Source organism: Pundamilia nyererei, unplaced genomic scaffold, assembly GCF_000239375.1.
Source record: "Pundamilia nyererei isolate P.nyererei 1_Seehausen unplaced genomic scaffold, PunNye1.0 scaffold00041, whole genome shotgun sequence".
NCBI lineage: Eukaryota > Metazoa > Chordata > Actinopteri > Cichliformes > Cichlidae > Pundamilia > Pundamilia nyererei.
This window is the reverse complement of record NW_005187442.1, coordinates 3,475,497-3,499,247: the sequence shown is the minus strand read 5'-3', so window position 1 is coordinate 3,499,247 and position 23,751 is coordinate 3,475,497. Positions and strand designations below refer to the sequence as shown.

General features: G+C 38.1%; 1 protein-coding gene across 1 annotated transcript in view; it reads left to right on the top strand.

Annotated features, from left to right (window-relative positions):
- The window catches only part of ptprk (protein tyrosine phosphatase receptor type K), a 106,512-nt gene extending 83,010 nt beyond the window's left edge, over nt 1–23,502 (top strand). Inside the window, exons 21-40 of the mRNA XM_013910339.1 lie at nt 980–1,115; nt 4,083–4,112; nt 6,828–6,988; nt 7,552–7,587; nt 10,090–10,101; nt 10,416–10,603; nt 11,052–11,139; nt 12,012–12,088; nt 13,878–13,914; nt 14,054–14,151; nt 14,511–14,627; nt 14,904–15,058; nt 15,183–15,318; nt 16,451–16,600; nt 17,291–17,464; nt 18,919–19,050; nt 19,359–19,484; nt 19,952–20,115; nt 20,266–20,401; nt 20,569–23,502. Of these exons, the coding sequence (XP_013765793.1) occupies nt 980–1,115; nt 4,083–4,112; nt 6,828–6,988; nt 7,552–7,587; nt 10,090–10,101; nt 10,416–10,603; nt 11,052–11,139; nt 12,012–12,088; nt 13,878–13,914; nt 14,054–14,151; nt 14,511–14,627; nt 14,904–15,058; nt 15,183–15,318; nt 16,451–16,600; nt 17,291–17,464; nt 18,919–19,050; nt 19,359–19,484; nt 19,952–20,115; nt 20,266–20,401; nt 20,569–20,622 (2,207 nt within the window). The 3' untranslated portion in view covers nt 20,623–23,502. The remainder of the gene's footprint in view (nt 1–979; nt 1,116–4,082; nt 4,113–6,827; nt 6,989–7,551; nt 7,588–10,089; nt 10,102–10,415; nt 10,604–11,051; nt 11,140–12,011; nt 12,089–13,877; nt 13,915–14,053; nt 14,152–14,510; nt 14,628–14,903; nt 15,059–15,182; nt 15,319–16,450; nt 16,601–17,290; nt 17,465–18,918; nt 19,051–19,358; nt 19,485–19,951; nt 20,116–20,265; nt 20,402–20,568) is intronic.
- The last annotated feature ends 249 nt before the right edge of the window (nt 23,503–23,751 follow it).

The window sequence follows — 23,751 nt, the reverse complement described above, 5'->3', positions numbered from 1 at the left end:
TTCTTGGAAATCTTAAATGGTTGATCGTGTTATTTGGCTAGTTAATTCTTCAGAATGCTGTTTTGAAAACAAAAAGGAGCTTTTCACAAGAGTCCGAATTATAGTTATTTATATGTCCTTACTAAGATAACAAGTTGTTACTAAGATAATCTTGATTTGCTGTTAGACCAAGTTGTAGGCGCCTTGAGGCGACTTATGTTGTGATTTGGCGCTATATAAATAAAATTGAATTGAATTGAATTGAATAGATTATTCATCTTATGCTCTGCCCAACTCCGCGCAGATCAGTGGGTTGTTGTGTTTGCGGGGTTCAATGTTGCCAACTGGGAGGTTTAAAAGAGTCCTCTGGTGGGCAAGATATGCAACATCGAAACTCATAACATAGGAGTCGTTGGCGCTTTTCTCCCCTCTTCTTTATTTTTTACCCCTCAGTCGTAAAAAGCTGATGGGGTGTTGTCATCACACCACCAGGTGGTTGGGTGGTCAGCATGGACACCCACGATGTAGGAGCTTCAAAGTGATACCATAGGTGTATCTGCTAAAAACCTCCAAAGAGTTTGAATATTAGTGAGCCTGACCACAACATTTTCGTTTTTAAAAACGTTTACTTCGGTGGAAACTAGACATTTTTTTAAACATATGTACCCCGGTCTCTAGGAAGAATATCAACTGGTCAGGAGCTGGTTAGCTAATAAACAGTTAAAAATAAACATACTTTTAATCTCTACTGTCCAGTAAACTCTAAAACTCTCTTTAAATACCGTTGCAATTAAAATTTTCCTTTTTTTGCAACATTTCGAGGTTTTATTTATTTATTTATTTCTCCTACAATTTGAAAACTCAGTTTTCCTTGAAACTTCCAGGAATGCACAAATAATCTCAAGTGTGTTCTTACTGGACAGTGATTTTAATGCTTTTTTCCCTTTAGTAGTTACTGTGTTCCCATCTTGTTGATGTCTTTTGTCATCATCTTTCTTAGGTGCCACAGAGGAACCAGAAGTCATTCCCGACCCTGCTAAGCAGACGGATCGGGTGGTGAAAATCGCTGGAATTAGTGCTGGTGTTCTCGTTTTCATACTGCTGGTGCTGGTAGCCATTCTGCTGGTTAAGAAGAGGTGAGTGACAACTGCAAACAATACTCACTAAAGCAGCTCAATGAAGATTATTAAAGAGGGTAAATATTTACAAGACCAATATTGAATGCACACACCAACTTGCATGCGTGCACACACATACACACACAAATATGCTCTTAGTTCATTCTCTTGTTGTGTGTTGGTCCAGTATTTGCTGTAGTAACACCATCTTCCATCCATCCACCATAAATGTTGATCTCCCCTCAGAACCAGTTCAATCGCTTTCTGAAGTTTAATTTCCCACCAAATGGCTAAAGGCTTGTGAAAACCCCCCAAATGTTTTATGTTTAAAATATGCTGTCTTAGTTTTTGATGATCTGGTACAAGAAATGTCAGAGCTGAATGTATTGTGTTCTTGCACATTACAGCTGTTTTCTCAAGTGAAAGTAGGAAAAGGTAGAGTGAAAGAAAATGTCAATCAAAAGATCTTAAGTAAATATAAAATGAAATTATGTATCTGCTTTATCATAACCGCTTAAATGAACTCATCAAAATCATCAACACAGTATCATGTTTGTCAGTTTAGAAGCAGCAAAGCTTAGGTCCGTTCTGCACAAAGGTGGAGATTTTGGTGAAGCAGACTGAAGAAAAGATGCTTGCTGAAATGGTTTTGTGCATTTATAGTTGTGCTGTTATTTTAAGGGAAATGTAAACGGATTCATACAATATCTAACCTTTTACTTGTACAGCACAATAGCTCTGATCAGAGACCAGAGATGTGTCGGTGTAGCAGTTTGGCCTGTATTGTTAATTTGGTGCAGAGCTCCACTATGTGGTGGATAGTGACAGTTACAGCCTGAGCATGCTTTACAATAGGTACATCTTTACAGTAGATGAAGACAGAAGTTAGAATAAAGCTCTGATAGATTTTGTAGAAAATACAGAGAAAATGCACAGACGTATTCATGGAATATGCATGTATAGCTGCCTTGCGTTTATGAAATATCATGGTTTTAGTCCCACTTTTCCACATTCACCACGAGTAAAACATATGTATACAACAACATCAGTATTGCTGCAGTCATAGTATAATCTCAAGACATTTTTGAAAACTAGTAAAATATGACGATAATCAGAACCTTAATGAAATAAATGAATCCCTGAATGTGATTTTTACCATTTCGTTAACAGTGTTGGAAAGTTGGAAAAGCAGTGACAAGAAACAGCGTTTTAATATAATCTTCTTAGTCTTGGATCCACTGTGAAGCTCCATTAGGCTAAATTTTGTCTGACTACTTTTGGGAGAATGTGTGCTCATGTGTATGTGTTTGCATCTGCATTTATAATTTATGTAAATGCGCCAGCATGCATGTAATAAGTAACAATTCCTAAAAAAAATTCATTTTTTCTGCGATTTTAACTTTTTACTTACAATAGTTGAGGGAGTGCACACTTGAAAAAGAATAATTAGAAATAATTAAGAATAATTAATTTCCACTAACAGAGACCCTGAAAATTCAGTAAAACTATTCACATTAATCGTTTGGCTTACCTATTAGTTATTATGACTCATCCTCAATTTAAGAAAACGTCTCAGGAGATTTTGCTTTCCTCTGAAAAAATTGAAGGACTACATCTTGGCACAAGCCTTAAGAGAGCAACCAGGAAGAGTCTCTCAGTTACAACCAATCATAATTACACTCAGCAAATCAAAAACAATTACAGACATTAAATCACAGCCAGTAATGATCTCTCATCATCAGAGAACTTTGCTCTTGTGGCTCCTGACCTCCATATTTTTCTTCTAATTTGCGTAATGAATTAATGCGAGCCAGCGTCCATGCTGCAGCTTTAGTGTGAAAGTGCAATTGTAAGTGATGATCAGAGGAGCTGAGCTTAAAGTGTAGGGTAGATGGTCCATTTGAAATGTGTTTTGCAGGAGCTACTACCACTGTGTTTTGCGGGGTGTTTATTTTTGTCACATCTAACAGTATTTGAAACACTGTGTGCACTCAGTGGCTTGATTGCTGTTACTCATTTAACTTTTTTCATCCCTTGAGTATTGGATTGGATTTAGTATGTGGTATTGTTGGGGCTTTGAAGCTTAATCTGGAGTTATGCATTTCACATAAATATGCTTGATAGTATAAAATAAGGCTGTTTATACAAGGAGTGCAAGAGCTCCTGTATGTTTTAGCAGCTTGAATCACAACACAAAGACAGCACACTGAGGTCCCATTTACTTCCCATTTACAACACACACAAATAATTTGTGGCAACAACTTAAAGTGACATGTTCATTCTGGTATTTTTACACACATTTCTACTAGAAGTTTGACGAGTTATGCATCATTAGTGCTCTAGATTTTTGTGATTTTTTTTTTTTAATTTAATAGTTTTCTCTTCCATAAAGGTTTCTGGGGAGATCAATCTTCATTGTCATTAAACCTTTACGACTTTGAACAATAATACTGCATCTTTAAAATAGTGGGACATGATGACATTGCAGTGACATCATGCTTGCTTTACAGGAAGCGAGCTGCCTGGTTTTACAGATTGGATAGCTTTGTGTTAGTTTTCATTTTGTAGGAGTGCGTAAAAAAAGATCATTGGCTGATTAGGGTTAAATCTCTAATCGGGCCATCGGGTTAGAGTAAAAAGTAAAGTTTTAAAATACTGCATGAATATTTTTAAATGGCACAAAAAATAAAGAAAAGAGAAAAGAAAGGCTGCATGGTGATAGGTTGATATTGGTGAGTTGTTATTCAAGTTTCGTAGCTTGTTTTGTACTATTTATTTAGCGTTAGCCTTTGGTTCTTTTTTTTTCTTAGTAAGAAATAGGTACTTTAGCTAATATGGCACCCCTTGCATGACCCTCAAGTTTTAGCAATCAAAGGGTGTTTTCTTCTGTTTTTGTTGTTACTGGTTGAGACAGGACAGTTTTGTCCTAATTTGCATATTCCCTTGTGTCTCACTCTTTGCTTTCTGATTGGCTCACAACCCCAGGAGGACCTACTATTCATACTCTTATTACCTGTAAGTAAACAACCAATCAACAACCAGCTCATCCAGCTGCTGTTATCTTATTGGGCGAATTATTAGTGGCTAGTTGTTGTTATTTTTAAAGATGCAGTATACTTTTTTCAAGACAAAACACATTTTCAGCTCTGACCAACCAGCCAAAGTCATCCTCATTGACGCCTCACCAGGGAGGGGGTCAGTTCACTTTCATGTCAATCTGTTCAGGATTTCAATTAATTCCTTCTTGTTTAAATGATTTTGATATTTTCAAAATATCGAAATTGTCTTTCTTTTTTTGTTTTTACCAAGAGAATGTTGATGATTTCCTGTCTAAAAAGTCCAAGCAATGAATGAGTGCAAGAATTTATTTGAAGGACTGAACTGAGAGTGAATTGATCTCAGCCCTGGTGTCCTCTACATGCTCCAAAGTTGCTCTGAAGCAGGCTTAAGAAGGCCAAAGTTGGCCATAAACCAGACCCAAGCAGGCCAGAGTGGGACGGCACAGGCCTGAGCGTGTTATTTGAAAAAAGAATGCTGCACTTGTGACTTGTAGCTCTTTGTGTGCATGTAGTCATGTGATCATCCATCCGCCCATCAAGTCACAGGTATCATGGTAAAGCTCTGCTGCACATGTTCAGTGTCTCTCTCTCTCTCTCGTCAGTGGATCTGAACTAGTTGGTTTCCTATTTGGGATACGTGGTCTATGATTTTGTGTGGGTTGTTCTTATGATGGTTTTTTCTTCTTTTTTGGTTTACGTCTTTCTCTACCCAGGCCATTATGGGCTCTGACCAAGATGGATCATGAATCAATTATTTGTACTGCCTCAGATATTTTAATTCACTCTCATTGCTTCTTTTTATTCACAATCACCAGACTAAAAATCAAGATGTGCTGAGTATCAATGCAGGACTGTACCTTAACGTTCCCGTGGAGTAGTTTAATGAAACATTTCTTTCTAAACTAGGATGACTGCTTTGCTGATTTTTTTGAACTTGCTACAACCACTGCTTTTTACTGTTTACCATTAAGTAGCAGTTTTCTAATATTACATCTATTAAAACACATTATCAGGAACAAAATTTTGGTTCTACAGTGTCTCCTTTTTTCCTAACATAGCTAGTCTAAGCCATCCATTTATTCCAGTGCACCTTAAGAAGTTGGACGTGTTCCTCATCAGTGAAGACATTCTGCCTGGTGTCTTGGAATTCATTTGCAATTTTAGTAATTAGGCGTGTTCATTAGACATTCATGCATTTTTATGAATTCATACAGAACTTCAAATTAATTCGCAGTTCAAGTGTGAATATCAGAAAATAATGACGTTAAATGTTAAACAGAAAAAGTAGATCCATTCTAGGTCCGGTCTCAGCTTCACCTTTCTTTTTCTTTCTCACTCTCCTTTCTTCTTATATATACAACATATTGAGAAAGTACTCAGCATGTGGTGGTTTATATAGTTTGCAAATATTGTAATTCTATGACAAACACACACACACAAGTAGATACATTTGGTCAATAGTTCAATCTATGTTTCTACTGAGTGTGTGTGTGTGATCTCAGAGGTGGAGATGGTGTAAGTTGGGGTCAAGAGGTAAAATATGCACAATAAACAGCATGCTTTCTATCAGTCAGAGCTGTACATTGCATCAGTTTGACAGCAATCAAAAACTGATTGGTAGCTAATAAAATGCACACGATGTTATCGCCTCTGCCTACAGGCTCTCTGTGTTTCAGCTGTAGAGATTTTCTTGTATACCGCACAGAAATTTAATAACTAAGAGCTGTTGTCTTAACTGATGTGCATCTACGGCTCTGGGTACATAATGTTCCTGCATGATGTGTCATGCTCGACATAATAAGTCCTTAAAAGTGTTTCCCTGCAACTTTGTATGTTGAAAACACCGAAAGATTAAATATGAAAATGATTTGATCTTGATATCTATTTAATCAGGTACCAGACTGATGATAAAAAGTAATTTCTCATTACTCTGATTGTTTGTTTGTTTTTCAAATTGTGAAAGCAACACATTTTAATTCTAAAATTTACAGCAGCTGGTAAAGCTGCATAAGAGATTGAAAATCAGTGTCCCACCCTTCATAACTGACTATTTGTGACACGACTAGTTCAAGTTCTACTATTTACATGGTGATAACTGTTGGTTGGTAAATGGTTTTCCTTAAGGGTTCTGTGCATTCTAGCTCAATCCTTGCTTCTGTTTTAGTGGGATTCACCTGAACTTTGCTGTCAGATGAAAACCAAAGAATTCATACAATTTGAAAAAATATGTAATTAGTTTCTATTATTATAGTCCTAGTAAAATAGGTTCATACAAGTAAAAATGGAGGGAACGGTAAAGTTTAGAGGCTTTCATCTGACAGCTGTAAGCTACAAAAAAAGATCTTCCTTGGTTTGAATTAGATGCTGCAGTATTTTCCCTTTGCTCCTTTTGCTGAGCCTGTTAAATGCTGCCATATACAAAAAAGCCTCTCCTCTACCTTCCTTGCTTGTTCTCTTCTCTTTCCTTCTTCTCTTTTTTTTCTCCCTGCCTTTCTTCTCTTCTCCCATTTCCTTATTGTTGGTTTCAAACTCTGCATCTTGAGTCAGCAGCCCCAGCCGAAAAGTGATCCAGCTGCTAGATTCTCTCGTTCTTGCTGTGGCTTCAGGCTTCCTCATGTTTGTGTATTTGTTTTTCACAATTCCTGACTGTCTGTCTATCTCCCTCTAACAGGAAACTGGCAAAAAAACGTAAAGATGCCATTGGAACAACACGGCAGGAAATGACACACATGGTGAACGCTATGGACCGCAGCTATGCTGACCAGAGCACTCTGCATGGCGAGGACCCCATGGCTGTGACATTTATGGACTCTCACAACTACAACAACAGATGTAGGTTCATAAAATCAAGGTTTTACAAGCAAAAAAACCCTTAATTAAATGGCTCTTACATTCTGTTTTCCTATCCATCTTCTGTCCACACTAATTAGAGATGAATCTTTGCAAAGATCAGGGTTATTTTTATCAACAGCCAAGCTCCTGTTCAGAAGCTGCAACAAACAATTATTAATCCAATTAGTTAATATTTTAGCAATCAAGTATTTTTTATTCAATTGTCACTTTTATAACAATAAGCAGAAAAATAATTAGTCATTTGTTTGCCAAACAAGGATCTAACCTGCATTTTGTTTTGCCTGGAAAAAGACTTAAATGATGGACCAAAGTCATATCTAAATCATTGCTAGTTAAGGTTCTGTCTATAAGTCAATTCACAACAGCTCACAGTGAAAACAGGACAGCATAAATGTAGAACTCATACATGACAGCGATGAGAAAAAAAAAAGATGAAAATAGTAAGGTCTTGCCAGAATTTGTGATTTGTCTCAGTTGTCCTCATCTATGCTTTAGTAAATCTGAAATTTTAATATGTTTCCTGGCCGTGTTTCCTCCTGCAGTGCCCAACGATCCTCTGGTTCCCACTGCTGTGTTAGGTGAGACTTCTAGTGTTGGATATGTCACATGTATCACCTCTAGTGATCACCTACCATCATCAAATAGACCCTGCGCTTGTAACCCTAGCACGTATTATCCCGTCTGTTTTGTGTCCATAACTGAAGTCTATAGTTAGAGCTGTTGGATATAGTCAAACGTATGTTATAGTGACCTTTGACAAAAGTATGGCTTTCTTGGATGTTTCTGGAGCATTAGGTTTTTAATACTCAAAAGACGAAAAAAAAAAAAGACCAAAAACAAATCAAGGAAAATTTAAAGAGGTATAACAGATTAGAATATGTGAAGTTGGCAAAGCTTTATGTTCATCTTTTATATTTTTCTGCCAACTCTCTGTGTAGAACATGTCTGGTGTAAAAAAAACCTCCAACAGCTAAGCACTTCATCTGTCATCCTGCGTTTTCCCTTTGGTTCAGTCATTCCCGATTCCAGCCATGGTTTCTGTTTCCTGCTGCGAGTTATTGATATTCACAGTAATTGCCATCATTCTCCCTTAGAGACCTCATTATTTCCACAGTTTTGAGTTGTTTTAAGCCGTGCCATTTTGTCTCCCAAAAATGACAGAAAAGAAGGCTTAAAAGGAGGAAGACAATTTGTCATGTTGCCACAGCAAAATGACTGTTGATTAAATCTGTGACAACACTGAACAACTTAGTGCCTGCAGCCTTGTCTCTCTGGCAGAAGTTTTTCTGTGCAATGGATCTAGAAGTCTACTTGAGTATCTACCATCTGTGTTATTCCCTGGACTTGTTTTGTGCTGAAACCCTGCTCTGAGTGTCTGAATCGTGAAATATGTAGCTTTTGGCTAGTTGGATGTTTCTCTAGCTTCAATGTTGCAGTGCAATGTGTTTATCTGTAGTTGAGTCTAGTGTTGACACTGCAGCATGATGTGGAGTTCTGAAATACCCTTAAGGGGTTCACAAACCACAGTGCCACCAAACTGTGTTAATTAACTGTTCCATAGCCTCTAATTTGGAGTGAAGGCTGCAGTTACAATCTGTCTTGGCCAATCACTTCACAGAGGAAGAAGAACTAGCAGGAAGTAACAAATTAAGAGGCGGTGTCGGGTCAAGTTTACTGTTAATTGCCGTGACGAGGGCTTAACAAACCTTTAACAATCAGTAATGAGCTAACATGTCCTCAGAGCAGACAAAAGCATCCGTTGGATGAAATAAACAGTGTCAGTTAATAAACAGCGGTGAAGATGAAATCAGCCGCTTCTGCTCCAACCCTGAGCTACTGCATTATTTAACCTGTCAGTCTGTACATTACAACTGTCAAGTCACATTTTAACCACAGCGCACTTTGAAGTTCTGCAACTGTTTAACCCCAGTTATAACCTCCAAATGAACTACCTCCTAAAATGTACAAGTTTCAAAATCCAAATAAAATTAAATCAGAGGGGCGGTACTCACACATGTAAATTATACCTCTAAATTTCTGCAATATACCACAACCATTCCTGGAGTATAAAAAGCCCAGTGTGAAAATCTTTGATGTTAATCTAAACCTTCTATAAAAACTCTCATCAGTTTACAACATTTCCTCTTTTCTCATTACAAAGATGTGATATCGACCTAGTGATTTGGTTGTAGTGTACAAGCTTAAAAGCTTTGCTTTGCCACCTGCTGGTCACTGCTCCATTTGAACCTTTTCTCCACCACTGATGAGATAAAGGGGACATTCCTGATTAAAAACAGGCCATATAAACAAATAAAAACAATAACAATAAATAAAAACAAATAAATAACTCACACGGGCTTATAATATTAGTTCAATTTAACCTCTCACCATATATGGCCCACATCTTGACGTGCACAAAGTGGGCAGAAAAACACACTTTGGGAATCACTTACGTGTATTTTCAGCTGCTCCCTTTTGCCCACTACAGCAGATGGATCCACTTGTTTTATTTGGCATCCTTCCTACTTATGGAGGCTTGTGACCCTCCGTGGCTGGGTCTGTCTTGCCTCCCAGTCTCAAACCAGGGATCTTTTGCATGTAAGGTGTTAACTACTACACCACAGAGACAGTTTTGGGAAGCACTCCTATAGCTCTTGATTGCTTATTGGGGATTGAGTTAGTTATTTTATTCCACATTTAAAAAACAGATGTTTTACTTCTTTAAATATATTTGCAGTGTGTTTGAAAGGTTTAGAACAGCAGAATGCAACAAATGTTTTAATCTGCTGTGAACGTGGTTGTTTATTGTGAACTAAATGACATTGCAGTGAACATCCACCTCACAATTCATTTTAAGATATTCCTCATGTTTTTCAGTTTCTGCATCTTGTGGCAATTTTTGGTCCTTTTTGTACGACATCATCTACAAATTCTCTGTATCCATTTCATCCATCGTGGAAAGTCCTTATAAACAAATCCAAACTGTTAAACTAACCTTTAGTCTCGCTAACAAATCCATTTATCCTGCAGTCTGACTAGCCCTTTTTGCTCTTTTCTTTTCCTGCTGCTTTGACATGTAGTTCCAATCACAGGTGAGTATAAACTGAGAAAACAAAGTGGCAAATGTTTGGTTTGGTTTGAGGAAATGCACTGTTTTCTTTTTGTAAGGTAGAAACTGGTACAGATTTGGGAAGATTGGGAAAGCTTGTTGCGTTTGTATAGATCAGTACAAGTATCTTTCCACACGTGCAGTTTCAAGGTACAAATAAGAGTTTACATGTTTTGGTATCTATGTTACCCATTATAGGGGTCATAAAATAAAATATTAATGAAGATAAAATAAAATGAAGGGAAGATATTTTGCGAATTATCAATTAACCGTACCTTATTTTGTCTCCTGTTGTAGATGAGAACCACACTGGCTCTGCAGCCGAGAACAGCAGGCTTCTAGATGTTCCTCGGTATCACTGTGAAGGAACTGAGTCTCCTTATCAGACAGGACAGCTCCACCCAGCCATCAGAGTGGCCGATCTCCTGCAGCACATCAACCTAATGAAAACATCTGACAGCTATGGCTTCAAGGAGGAATATGAAGTAAGATTATTATCTGTACTGTTGACACTAGAGCTTGTAATATTAATTACAGAAGAGGCAAAAGTATTATTAGTAGCAGGAAATGATGTATTTTAATGTGGAGGCTGACACAGAAGTATTATTTCTAAAATCAATACTGCTCTATTTAATGTTTTGGCCTCACATTAAAATGAAAAAATGGCTACCAGGTCTAAATTGCCTCTTAATTTGAGGGTACCTTCTGCTCCATCGACTGAACAATCAATGAGACACAAGCCATTTTTATGGTCCTTTTATTTTAATGTCTAATAAGAATTTGCTAGTTGAATCAAACCAGTCGAACAAAAGTCGAAAAGCACCTAAGTACCACTTTCCTCTCAGATATATGCAATAGTACAGAAGTGTTATTTTTAAGGATCCATGACATCTAATTGTATTTTTATTACTTCGTGTGTTGTTGGTGATACAGAGCTTCTTTGAGGGCCAGTCGGCCTCCTGGGACGTGGCCAAGAAGGAGCAGAATCGTACCAAAAACCGCTACGGGAATATCATAGCATGTAAGCAAGACATCTGCGTTACTGCATTTTAAATCATAGAGCTTTACAGGAAGAAGAGAAGAAGAAATTGGGAGCAGAAGTAAGTGTACAGCCTGCAGAATTAAAGGTTTAAAATCAAGACAGGACCAAAGAAAAACCACCTTTGTAAGCAACAACAAAAGAATCAATGAGCAACATCTTCAAAAGCTCAATCACCTCTTCAGCCTCTGCCTTGACTCTAAGAGTTTTCCTTGTGTTCCTTGAGTCCCCAGACTCAGAAAAATTGAGTCACAAAAGGGTCTCATGCTACTTACTTGCATACATACATAACCATGCTTATTGACAGCTGTTGTAATTTTATTGGCATGATTTATTTGTATATAGAACGTTACATATAATCTGTTGTTTGTATTATCATGTAAAATAATGAATAAAGCAATACAAAGAGGTTGCTGCACCAAAACTCTTCCACCTTCCTTCACAGTTTCACTTCCATTCAGTGAGTAGTTAGCGAGGATTGGCAGACAAGTGTTTTCTTGCAAAGTACGGATTACTGTGTAGCAATCTGCTAGCAACCAAAGAAATCGCAAGGTTTTGATACAGAACTGTAAACCTACCGACTAAAAACAACCTCTGACTCACCATCCGATTGGGAAATACAGATTTTTGCCAAGTTGTCTCTAGACTAGTCTGTGTGACTCCGTCCGAACCGAACACCTTGTTAAATTATTTTATTAAATCCCAACTACACACTGAATAAAAAAATAGAAAGCCAAAACACGAAATTCAGAAAAACAGCAAACCATGAAAACCTTGAAATAAAAATTCTTTAACAGCAAATCACCTTTCTTACCTGTCTGTTTCTGCTGCTCTCTCACACACTGTTTTCTTAGATGACCATTCAAGGGTTATTCTGCAGCCCATAGAAGACGACCCGTCCTCCGACTACATCAACGCCAACTACATCGATGTAAGTGGAAACGCATCGAATGCTACTATTGGCTCCCAACGAAACCAACGAAACCACACTCCCTCGCTCGTATGTCAGGCCTCTATACCTTGATTGCGTCTACCAGTCATTCATCATACCATTTTATGCATCCAGCCATGCAGAAAACACATCATACATGCAGTACATGTGTCTGTCTCAGGTGTCGGTCTTGTTGTCTTTCTTTCAAGTTTCCCCATCAATTCACCTGTCCGTCCAGAACTGAATAAGTTATCTGATTTATATGTACAACATAACGGATTTTAAGTCATCATTTGGATTTAGCAAACTCGTTTTCCAGGAGACCAGAAAGAAATCCATTTAAAGGAGTGACTTTAAGAACTGACAGTGCTAGTTAGTGAGCTTTAGAGGTGATGGTCAGCAGGTTTTGTTACTGTTGGATGGACCCAGCAGTTTTGTGCATTTGAGTAGTTTTTTAAGCTAAGCTAAGCTAATCAGATTCTAAGGGTAGCTTAATTTCTAGCATTTTTCTTGACTTGAGTCACTTTTAACTGTTCGACAAACCTAGTCAGCTGCCTTATACATCTATATACAATTAATTTTCCATCTTTTGCTTCATCTATTACTTGCCTATTGTTTCTGCATTCACCCACGACACAGTCTTCATCAGTTCATCCATTTTCTGTCATCTCTCAACAATCATCTGCACACCAGTCACTACGACTCACATTGTGCTTTTTTAATGCTAGTATGCTTATCATAAGCTCCACTGTATTATAATTTACTGTCATTAAAACTCTTGCATGCATTCTACCACTCACATTAAGCTAGAATTAGAATGAATAGAGTGGGCACTCCCTAATCTTTGTTGGCATAACAAAGGCAGCTGTCACACAATTTGAACTGCACCCAAAAGACGGAGAAAGCTGGAACATCAGTATGTGATGGTGGTTAAATGAGATTGTGATATGCCAGCTTTCTGAGTCTTTTTGGTTCTATTGTGCTCTCCATGGAAGATGGTCAAATTCCATTAGGGAGTGTCCTCTCTATTTAGTCTAATTTGGAGTTTTAGATCACATTTTTTTTCTGCATGTCCTGATCAAACTTCCATTATGTCAATGCAGCTTTTCTTTTTTCTGATTGACACTCACTGACATTGTTGTGCTTTCTTTCTTTCTTTCTTCCACTCGTTCTTTCTGCCTGTGGCTTGGGCTGTAGATTTGGCTGTATAGGGATGTAAGTATCACTGTGGTCTTGTTCATAAATGCCCCTGAACAATTACACCTGCTCACCTGTACATCCATGAACCAGTCCTTATGCATCAAGACATGATGTGTATCCATTTTGAGATGCTGGGGCATCCTTTGCATGACTGATCGCACTTCATCTTGGCCACCAACCACCGTCTTTGCATCTCACTGTTTGGTGTCAATTTGCATATGCATATTCACCACTTGTGTCTTAATTGCTTTAATGACAACTTAATAAGTGGTTGTCATAGCCCACGGCACACCTGGCAGTTGTTGTAGATGTCAAGTAGTAGTTTTTAAGTGGAAAGGAAAAATGATGAGATGACCAACTTTGCACATTTTAACATGAATTCAACAGTATGCAGTGCAACTCAAGTATGGAGTCAGCTAAAAACGAATTTCATCAGTCTGTCAGAAGTTTTCTCCTGTTGTAGATGAAAGTGAGGTAGTAAGGTCGTTTAGTGTAGAAAGTTATCATTTCCAGCTGTGATAAAAGGTTTTAGAATTTGACACGATTATGTTTTCAGCTCATATTAAGGACTGTGGTGTTCTGTTTGCAGGGGTACCAAAGACCAAGTCACTACATTGCTACACAGGGTAAGATGCTGCACCACACTCAATTACATGCAGGAATTCTGCATTACTGCTGTTTTATAGCATAGCAACTATTTAATCACAAATTGTAACCGTACTTACAGCAGAATAAAGTGAAAGTATACTCTGCATCTATGCGTAGGTCCTGTTCATGAGACAGTGTATGACTTCTGGAGGATGGTTTGGCAGGAACAGTCAGCCTGTATTGTGATGGTAACCAATCTGGTGGAGGTTGGAAGGGTAAGTTGCTCGTTTTTCTATACTCAGTTAATTTCAGTTGGTAACTTTATTAAAATTACTATTACTTAGTCAAAACTATCCAAATCTCTTTTTTTTTTTTAAATTCAGCAATGTCCACTGCAGTGCTATTGCAAATACCTGTATATTTACAGTTAGGTAGGAAAATTGCAAGAATGTTAGTGTGATGTCTCTGTCAACAATCCTGTAAAATATACTCTCTAAATTATGTATAACATATTTGGTTTAAAAGTGGCGTTTTTCATATTGGCATCATATTAAATATCATTATGCAAAAAAAGCTATATTTGCTCCTTGATTCAAGCTTGTCTTAATTTTTTCATGGCTTTTTTTCTTTCTAGGTTAAGTGCTATAAATACTGGCCAGATGATGCTGAGGTGTATGGAGACTTCAAGGTGACTTTTGTGGAGGTTGAACCACTCGCTGAATATGTGGTTCGCACATTTACACTGGAGAGGGTGAGTAAAACTTGTTATAATCTAGCAAAAATTAATATTTTGTATTCATTTTGCATTTTGCTTTGATGTAATTTATGCAAAAAACTCAGGTAGAGGTGTAGCTGCACCTCTAGCTGTAGTTTGGTTGACACAAACTTGTTTGGTTTTGTTTATCGTCCTCCTTGTAGCTTCAACAAAACCAGTTAATAAGTTTGAGACATATCTAGAAAGGGTGTTTATAGAATAAACACATTTCATGAAATTTTACTTAAAGATGTTTTTTTTGTCTTTACTCAGCGTGGCTTCAATGAGGTCCGCGAAGTCAAGCAGTTCCACTTCACAGGCTGGCCTGATCATGGAGTTCCATATCATGCCACAGGACTTCTTTCCTTCATCCGCAGAGTTAAAATGTCTAATCCACCTTCTGCTGGGCCAATTGTGGTCCACTGCAGGTATAAAAATGAATTATTAGAAAATAAACATGCATAGTCAAAACAAAATGTTTTCTCTCCCAATGACGGACATAGAGAAAGATCTATAAAGTTAAAATTTGTGTGCTTCACTTTCTGTCTGCAGTGCTGGAGCAGGGCGCACAGGATGTTTCATAGTCATTGACATCATGTTGGACATGGCAGAGAGAGAAGGAGTGGTCGACATCTACAACTGTGTGAAGGCTCTTCGCTCCAGGAGGATCAACATGGTACAGACTGAGGTGACTGCATTACCCATCCTCCATCTGCATCCACATTTTTAATATAGACGTAGGGAAAGCTTGACTTCAAACTCAGCCATCAGCATGGTACGGGCTGAGGTGACAAGGTTTTATGTAGTTACCTATTTTCCATGCATGCATGAAAATATCACCTCATTAAGTTCAATTCGTCAGCTTTCACTTCTGTGAATGTAACACTGACAATAAGTAAAAGTCATACATAATTTTCATATTTAAAGCTTACTCTGGAGCCCTCTTGTGTTAGTAAAAAAAAAATCACTATCACGTTGAACTGTTCTCTGAGGAAGCACATTCATCTGTCACTGCATGGGTGTATCCGATTTGCCTGAATTTGTGGTTGTTAAACATTTTTTAATACATAGAATAATAATTGCAGAATAATAGAAGCATAAATGAGTTGGTGCTAAACAGAATATAGATAATATATATGTATATGCATCCAAACAAAGAGGATCCTTCTTTGACTGTAGTGGTTATTATTCTTTAAATTAATATTTTTGTAATGTTTTTCCTATTAAAAAGACCACAAATAGTAATTCAGATCATATATATAAACTATCAAGCAGTGCAGTAACAATGGGGCAAAAGTAATTTCAAGCTTCATGGTTCAGAACAGCCTGTAGGTCAGAGCATAAAGCAAACTTTTAAAAGTTTATTAAAGTCTTTGTCATACTTGAAGGCTGGTGACTCACAGAATGCAGGTCGATGCAATCTTTCATGGACACATTTCATGTCCAACTTAAGTATTCTGCACTATTGGCCGGTAACAGAGTAACAATTTAACAGCTTATAAGACCCATTGTAACAAAGTACATTCACAGCCGTTCACCAAAGCAGGTCAGTCTGTGTCTCATCATTGAATTGAAGTTGGCGTCACTTGTTTGAAAGATCTAAAAGCACAACTGCCAGTATGGACTGACTCACAGGTGAAATACACCTAACCAACAGTCATCACGTCATCCATCCCTCCACCTCTCATCAGTCTTCACTCACTCACAGTGTGTGCATCACTTGTTTGTCTTATACAAAGCTGTATTTCTTATTTTTCTAATGTTGAAATATGAATGTGCAGAATATGTGATAATATGTGTATTATAATATATGTCTTCAGGAGCAGTACATATTCATTCACGACGCCATACTAGAGGCTTGTCTTTGTGGAGAAACAGCCATACCGGTCTGCGAGTTCAAAGCAGCTTATTATGAGCTGATCCGCATCGACTCCCAGACCAACTCTTCCCATCTGAAGGATGAGTTCCAGGTAAAATCAAACTGTAATCTGTTACTTTGCGCCCAGAGCTTTCAAAGTGGAGCGTGTAGGCCAGTGGTAAAGCAGCACAGAGGGCTCTTCAGAGTCTTCAGAGTCTGAGAGCGCTCTTCATTTACAATTGTTCTGTTCTGTTCCTGGCATCGCAGCAGACTAAATCTTCCTAACACTGACAATTATAGCTGCTGTCAAGAAAGGTCACCTCACTAATGGTTAGAAAACATACTAATAAAACCCACAAACTAGTACTGAAATATTAAATGGAACTCAGTAATCAAAACTTTAACAATTCCTACTTCATGTCCTAAAATGAAATCTCCTCTAACCCGTTCTGCTGTGTAATTCTTTTTACAATATGGGCATTAAGACATTTGCTGTGTATTATTACATCAAGAGGAACCACTTGCTGTTGTCATCTGCTACTCCTGGATGTAAAGAATGGGTTTTAACACACAAAAAATATAATTATGTGGAGTTTCTGGATACTCAAACTCATCAAATTCTTTCTCTGCAGTGCTGAACCTTGTGACTTGTGACTTCCAGAAACCAAATATTTTTAATGCACACAAGTTTTTCTTTCCCACCAGCTTGGCTTTTGGGTCTATTTCTATCTTCATGGAGCCCTTCTTTGAATCTTTTGACACTTTTAATTAACGTACATCATACATTTCTCTCTCTGTCCAGACATTAAACTCAGTGACTCCTCAGCCACAGCCAGAAGACTGCAGCATTGCGTTGTTGCCTAGAAACCAAGATAAGAACCGCTTTATGGATGGCCTTCCTCCAGATAGATGCCTTCCCTTCCTCATCACAATAGATGGAGAAAGCAGCAACTACATCAATGCTGCTCTGATGGATGTAAGTCAATAATGTGTTACTGGAACACACTGGAAGATTGTGTTATTTTCAACACATCAAGCAAGAGTAGTTTGGGACATTTCACACTGTGTGTACATGTGCAAAAAGACTTTCAGCAGAACCAGCTGATGTGTTACTCTTACCACAATTTCTGTATATTTAATGCCAATTATATAAAGACTAGACTAGATTTAACACTCGGTGTCCCAAACTGCGGTCACATTTTTGTTGAAAATGATACAGACTTTTATGAAGGTACATTGAAATGATGATGAAGATAAAAATATCACACAACACTTAAACTTACTAACATAAAACATACACACACACACACACACACACACACACAAACTCCCTTCCTTCTTTGTGTGATGCTGTGTTTGTGGTTTTAGCAGCAGAAGGCTAGAGACAAATCCAGCCTCTAAAAAGACGACTAGCTTTTCTCTGGCCACCATTCAAACGTTGTTTATGTTTGCAACTGTTGACATTGCCTCAACGCGTTGCCCATTTACCGTGACTTGAAAAGAAAGTCATTGAGTAGGTAGAAATTTTGAGGTAAGGTTTTAAGGTAAGGTGATTAGAAGGTTATTATCAGGTTTGTGAGTAAAGATATAGTGAGAAAAAGATAGTAAGAGGTGGGCTGTAGGTATGTGAGTAATTTCCTGATAATGTGTGAACATTTGCATGTTGTGGGAACAAACCTGGCTTCTCTCCAGCAAAGCTGTTGGACAAAATACTGTAAAATTTCTAGAGTTCAGTCAAGTTTTAGGCGTTTACCTTAAAGTTTAGTTACTCACCTCTGGCCTCTCTCTAACCAAGCTGTCAGAAGAGTTCCAGGTAATGGGATTTTACTTCAAGTCTCCAATACTGGATTTGTTTCATGGCTTCAGTGTTGTTCTGCCACCAGATTCATTTTTGTGAACGACATCCACACCCTAAATCCTAAACCCGTGCCCGGCCCTCACATTAGATTCTCTGTCGCCAAGCGGTCACACCTGCGTCACACATTTGGCTGTACATTTTCATTTAAGCCAAAGTGGGTTCAGTTCACATTCAGACCAGTTAGTTCTTGATTCTTTTTTTATGTGAACTTTGAAGAAGTTTGTCTTCCTGAGCTAACTGAAAAAAAAGTTAACTGACCCCATCAAATGTAGTTTTTGCTCTATGTGTAGTCTTGTGCATGTTCCCAACCCTCACAGTTAATAGACCCACTGCATGATCATCAAACCAAAGTCACCTTTTAACTATGCTTGCTTTCCCATGTCTCACATACTGTGCAGCTCTACTCTGCTGTTTGTGTTTTAATGTGCACACGTGAGAAAGAAACGTACTGTGGGACAGTCAAAATTAAAAAATAAAAAACAATAACGCACAGTTTAATAATGCTTGATTGAATCATTAAGAGTGTCTTCTTTGTCGGTGATCGCTTTTGTTGTCTCTCTCCTTCTCTTTAGAGCTACAGACAGCCTGCTGCATTCATCGTTACCCAGCATCCTTTGCCCAACACTGTCAAAGACTTTTGGCGCCTAGTTTACGACTATGGATGTACCAGTCTGGTGATGCTAAATGAGATTGACCTGGCTCAGGTATTTTACATAAAGTTCTGCTGTGTTTCTTAGCATAGCATTGTGTCTTTTTTACAGTAATCATGGATTTATTATATAAGATTAGCTTATTTAGAGCTAATAAACTTGTAAAGGAAAGATGGAAGAAAACAATCCTGCACACATCCAACATTCTTAACCAAAATTTGTAAGCACATTTCATTTTAAGAATTTTTTGTCTGGACAAAAAATTGTCAGGGATTTTTTTTTTTGGGTTTTTTTGCATTTGTCTCTATTTTTTCTGAAATTGTTCCAGTGTTTTTCTAAATGGTGTAATTGTTCTCTCTCAGGGTTGTCCTCAGTACTGGCCAGAGGAGGGCATGCTGCGTTACGGTCCCGTCCAGGTGGAATGTATGTCCTGCTCAATGGAATGTGATGTTATCAGCCGGCTCTTCAGAGTCTGCAACCTCACCAGGGTGGGCAGTCAGAATCATACTACGTTTCTATTATTATTATTTATTTATTGTTTTATTTCACCTTTATTTATACAGGTAAATCTCATTGAATCAATCTCATACAAGGTGTCATTTTCAAGGCGACTTGTTTTAAATAGCCATACAAAAATACAGCATGTTAAAACGCACTATAGTCATTAAAATTCATATAACCAATTACCTGAAAAAATACATACTGGGAACATTAGCTGGAAAAATATATACCTATTTACAGTGTAAAAGATGGATGTGAGCATGTGATATCATCACCTGTGGGTCTGACACTGAGCCAAAGGTTTTAAAACTCCTCTAATAGTTTGGCCTGACATTTCAACATTGGTGCCTATCAGGATTGACTCGTTTTTGGCGCTAGCCTCAAGCGGCCATTTGAGGATCTGCAGTTTTTGACATGGCTTAATCAGTTTTTCTGATTCTGTCTCTTATTCCAGCCTCAGGAAGGCTATTTGATGGTTCGTCATTTCCAGTACCTGGGATGGTCGGGGCACAGAGAAGTCCCCGCGTCCAAACGCTCTTTCCTCAAACTGATCCTTCAGGTTGACCAGTGGCAGCGTGAAGGGGAGGAGGGAGAGGGAAGAACCATTGTGCACTGCCTGTGAGTGCACACAAATCAAAGAGTTTCTCTTCTTTTACCATTGAAATTAAAAGCATCAGCCCTGCACAAGAGTTGGAAAAACCCCAAATGAAATATTAAATTGTGCTTTTTGCGACGTATCATCGTGTATTCTGTTATGTTTGTTTGTAGAAATGGAGGTGGGCGTAGTGGAGTGTTCTGTGCCAGCAGTATCGTGTGCGAGATGGCAAAGAGACAGAGTGTGGTTGATGTTTTCCACGCTGTAAAGACCTTGAGGAATAGCAAACCTAACATGGTGGATACTCCGGTGAGTTAACCATAAACACTTTCTGCAAAGTGAGAAAGAGCTCATGAGTGCATTATGTTGTTATTACTATTATACACATAATAATACAAACTTTAGTCAAACAGTGAATGTGTGATAGTGCATATGTTTAGTTAAGGGTGTATGTGTGTGTATGTGTCTGTTTGCAGGAACAGTATCGGTTCTGCTACGACCTGGCATTGGAGTTCATTGAGTCGTCCTAAGTGAAGGACAGAAGAGCAGAATGAGGAGAAGAAGAGTCGGAGAACATCTGTTCACATCTTGTGTGTTTGATCCTTTGCTTTGCTTGGTCTCGATCTTTGTGGCGGCCGTTGTGTAGCATCCATCTTGCATCTCTACAAAAGGCGCAAGCGAAACGGGCTCCTTGTACAGGTTGTTAAACAAAGGGAAATGCTTAGACTTTTAACAGGAAATGCGATGGGGAGGAGGAGATGTTACTCCTTTCACTCCTTTCTGCTTATTGTACAGCTTTTTGAGTGCCAGCGGGCCCCTGTATGCTTCGGGCCCCATTTAAAACGTTTAGCCTCTCACCACAGCCACCTCCCATGGACTTGATGCTTTGTGCTGTTTCAGCTGCAGTACTTCCTATCTACTGTAGATGTCTCTCTCTCTCTCGCTTGCTCGCTCCCTTGCAAGCAGCTTTTGATAAACTGCAAGTTAAAGTTTTCAGTGGCCCGACATTCCTGCTCTCGTGCTAATTTCTGACTAATTTAACTGTATTGGGCGTCTCATCATGGTGATATTTGTAGTATATACAGCCAACACTTTTGTATGAGAGCAAGTGAACAACTGAAATTTAACGTCCGGAGAAACTCTGTGAATGGTTCTGTTTCTGCTCCGCACACCTTTCAAATGACTTTAGCGAACATTGAGTCAGTACATTGTTATGAACAAGTATGAACCTATTAACATTGGTTACACGCAGTTTATTATTTTTGGAAAACAGAAAAAAAGAATAATAATTTTGTCCTTATTAAATAAAGTAAAAACAAGACTGTGAAAGGCTTGTTTCACAGTCTTGAAACAAAAGAAAACCAGGACCAGGAAACAAAAGAAAAACAGGAAGTTTACATCGGGATTATTAGACTTTTAGATTTTTTTAAATAATATTCATTTAGCTGCAACTTGACAAACATTATGTTATGCTTTTTGTTTTAAAACGTGTGTTATGTATCACTTTTCTTTTGTAGTATCATGTACCTACCTACTGGTTAGACTTTTGCAGTCTGCATTGTACATTAGACTGTGACATTAGCGGAATCATGTTCTTTTCAGGGCTGGGCCCAATGCACTTTCAATTCAGCCTGTACATAAATGGAAAAACAAACAAACAAACTGCAATTATAAAGAGATTTTGGACATGGCAAAAAATCTGCCTATTTGCCCATAGAAAAGACTGAAATCACACATTCTTTGATGGCAAGATTAACTGACAGTTTCCATTGACAGTATGGCTTGAATAGAATTGGAAGTGACCTGACCCCAGGCTTCATTTGTTTTGTGCACTGGTGGCCAACACTCTTCTCTTTGTTGTAATATTATTATTTTGTAGCTGATGTTTCTTCATAAGCCAAAGACTTTGTGTAAATATGTCTATACGGATAAAGCACATTGTTTGTATTTATTGTTTGTTTACTTGCATTGCTTGTAAGAACAATCATTTTCCATTCCATGTTCGCCCACCAGCGTTTCTTAAACCGCACACGGGGACGCAAAATGGGCTGCAAGTCTGTTTCCTCTGGAGTCTTGAGAGTATTAGTGTGATTTATCGAGGCCCCTAATGGTAACAGATTACATCTGCCCAATTTGGGTCCATGAAGAAGAGTTTAAGAACCCCTGATTGAAGCTGTATATTAAAGCTTTAGAAGTAGTTTTTCAGTATTTAGGTGGAATTCAATAGTATTGTCTTTGTTTTCACTTCTTGAATCTCTGTGATGTTACTGTGGTTTATTTGTGTATGAGCCCATTGCGCTGTCTGTGGTCAGTAGAAATTCAGTGCATTTATATGCAAAGAGTATTTTGGATAATAGCGCCTATCCCTCTTAACGTCTTAGTCGGGATAAGCTGTTTATCTTCATCCTCGTATCCTGCTCACCATTATCCCGGGATACACACTGACTCAGTGATGCATAAACGGGCTTAGTGAGTGAAACACGCAGGACTGTGATACAAAAAAATTTATTGTGCCTAATCATTTGAATTTTCTTGTCGCTACAAGCATTTTTACAGCATCTTAGATCGCACCCAGGGCTTTGTTGAATGCGTTCTCATGAACGAACAGTGTCCCGAATACCTTTTGGACCATGATTCATTGTGTTTTTACTCATCAGAATGCTTCTTTGTGAGGCTTTACAAGCTTACAGAATATCAGATGTATTTCTGTTTGTGAACAAACTGAGTCAGAAAAAAAGAACTTTATTGTAAATAACATGTCAGATGTTCCACTTTGATGGAGCAAGAGCAGCCCTACTCATGAGGATGTTATTGTAAATAGAGTGCTCTAAAAGGCTCTATTGTTGGGTGAACAGTGGAGATTTAGATAATGGATGCAATGTCAGAACATTTGTTCTGGTGTAGATAAAAAAGATACAGATTGTACTCTTGTTTTGGAGGATTCAAATTCAAGTATTGACAGATGGTGTTTTAAAAAGATAAAGATGTAGATATAAGATTTCACTGAATACAGAACATTATTCTGTTGGTGGAACATCAGCCTTCAGTTTTGTTACTTCTGATTTTTGGTCTGATCCAAAGAAGGGAGAGAGAAGAGCATGGTGTAATAGTAATCCAGTCATATTTTATGTTTAGCGACAATGGATTTTGCTACATGCATAAATCAGTGAGAGCAGAAAGTGAACACAATATGTAAAGCCTCTTAACTACACACTTAAAGGAAAACTAAGAAACAAATCTTCTTAAGAGGCCAATGACTCCTCCTCTTTAAATCTGAAATAATGGCCCTGAAGCTGGTGTCTGGATGAGAGGCCAGTCTGACTATAGAGTTGATATTCATGGTTCATAATTATTCTTGTCTGTAATGTTTGGCTTATTTGCTGTAATAAAGACCACTTCTTTAATTAAAAGTGACGTGTTTGGAGAGTTGCTGTATTTATTCAACCATTATCAGCTTCTGATACATTCAGACCAACCTGTAGACATTTCATTTATTACCTGTAAGGTACCTAAGTGCTTATAGTCCCCCTGCACACCTTCCATTTTGATTAGCCCTGTTTGATGACTACACTCTCCCTGAATATAAAACAGAAACTTGGCTACTGTGACATCACCTGTTGTACTTCAGCTTTTGAAGCCTCGATATTCATACTTTGGCT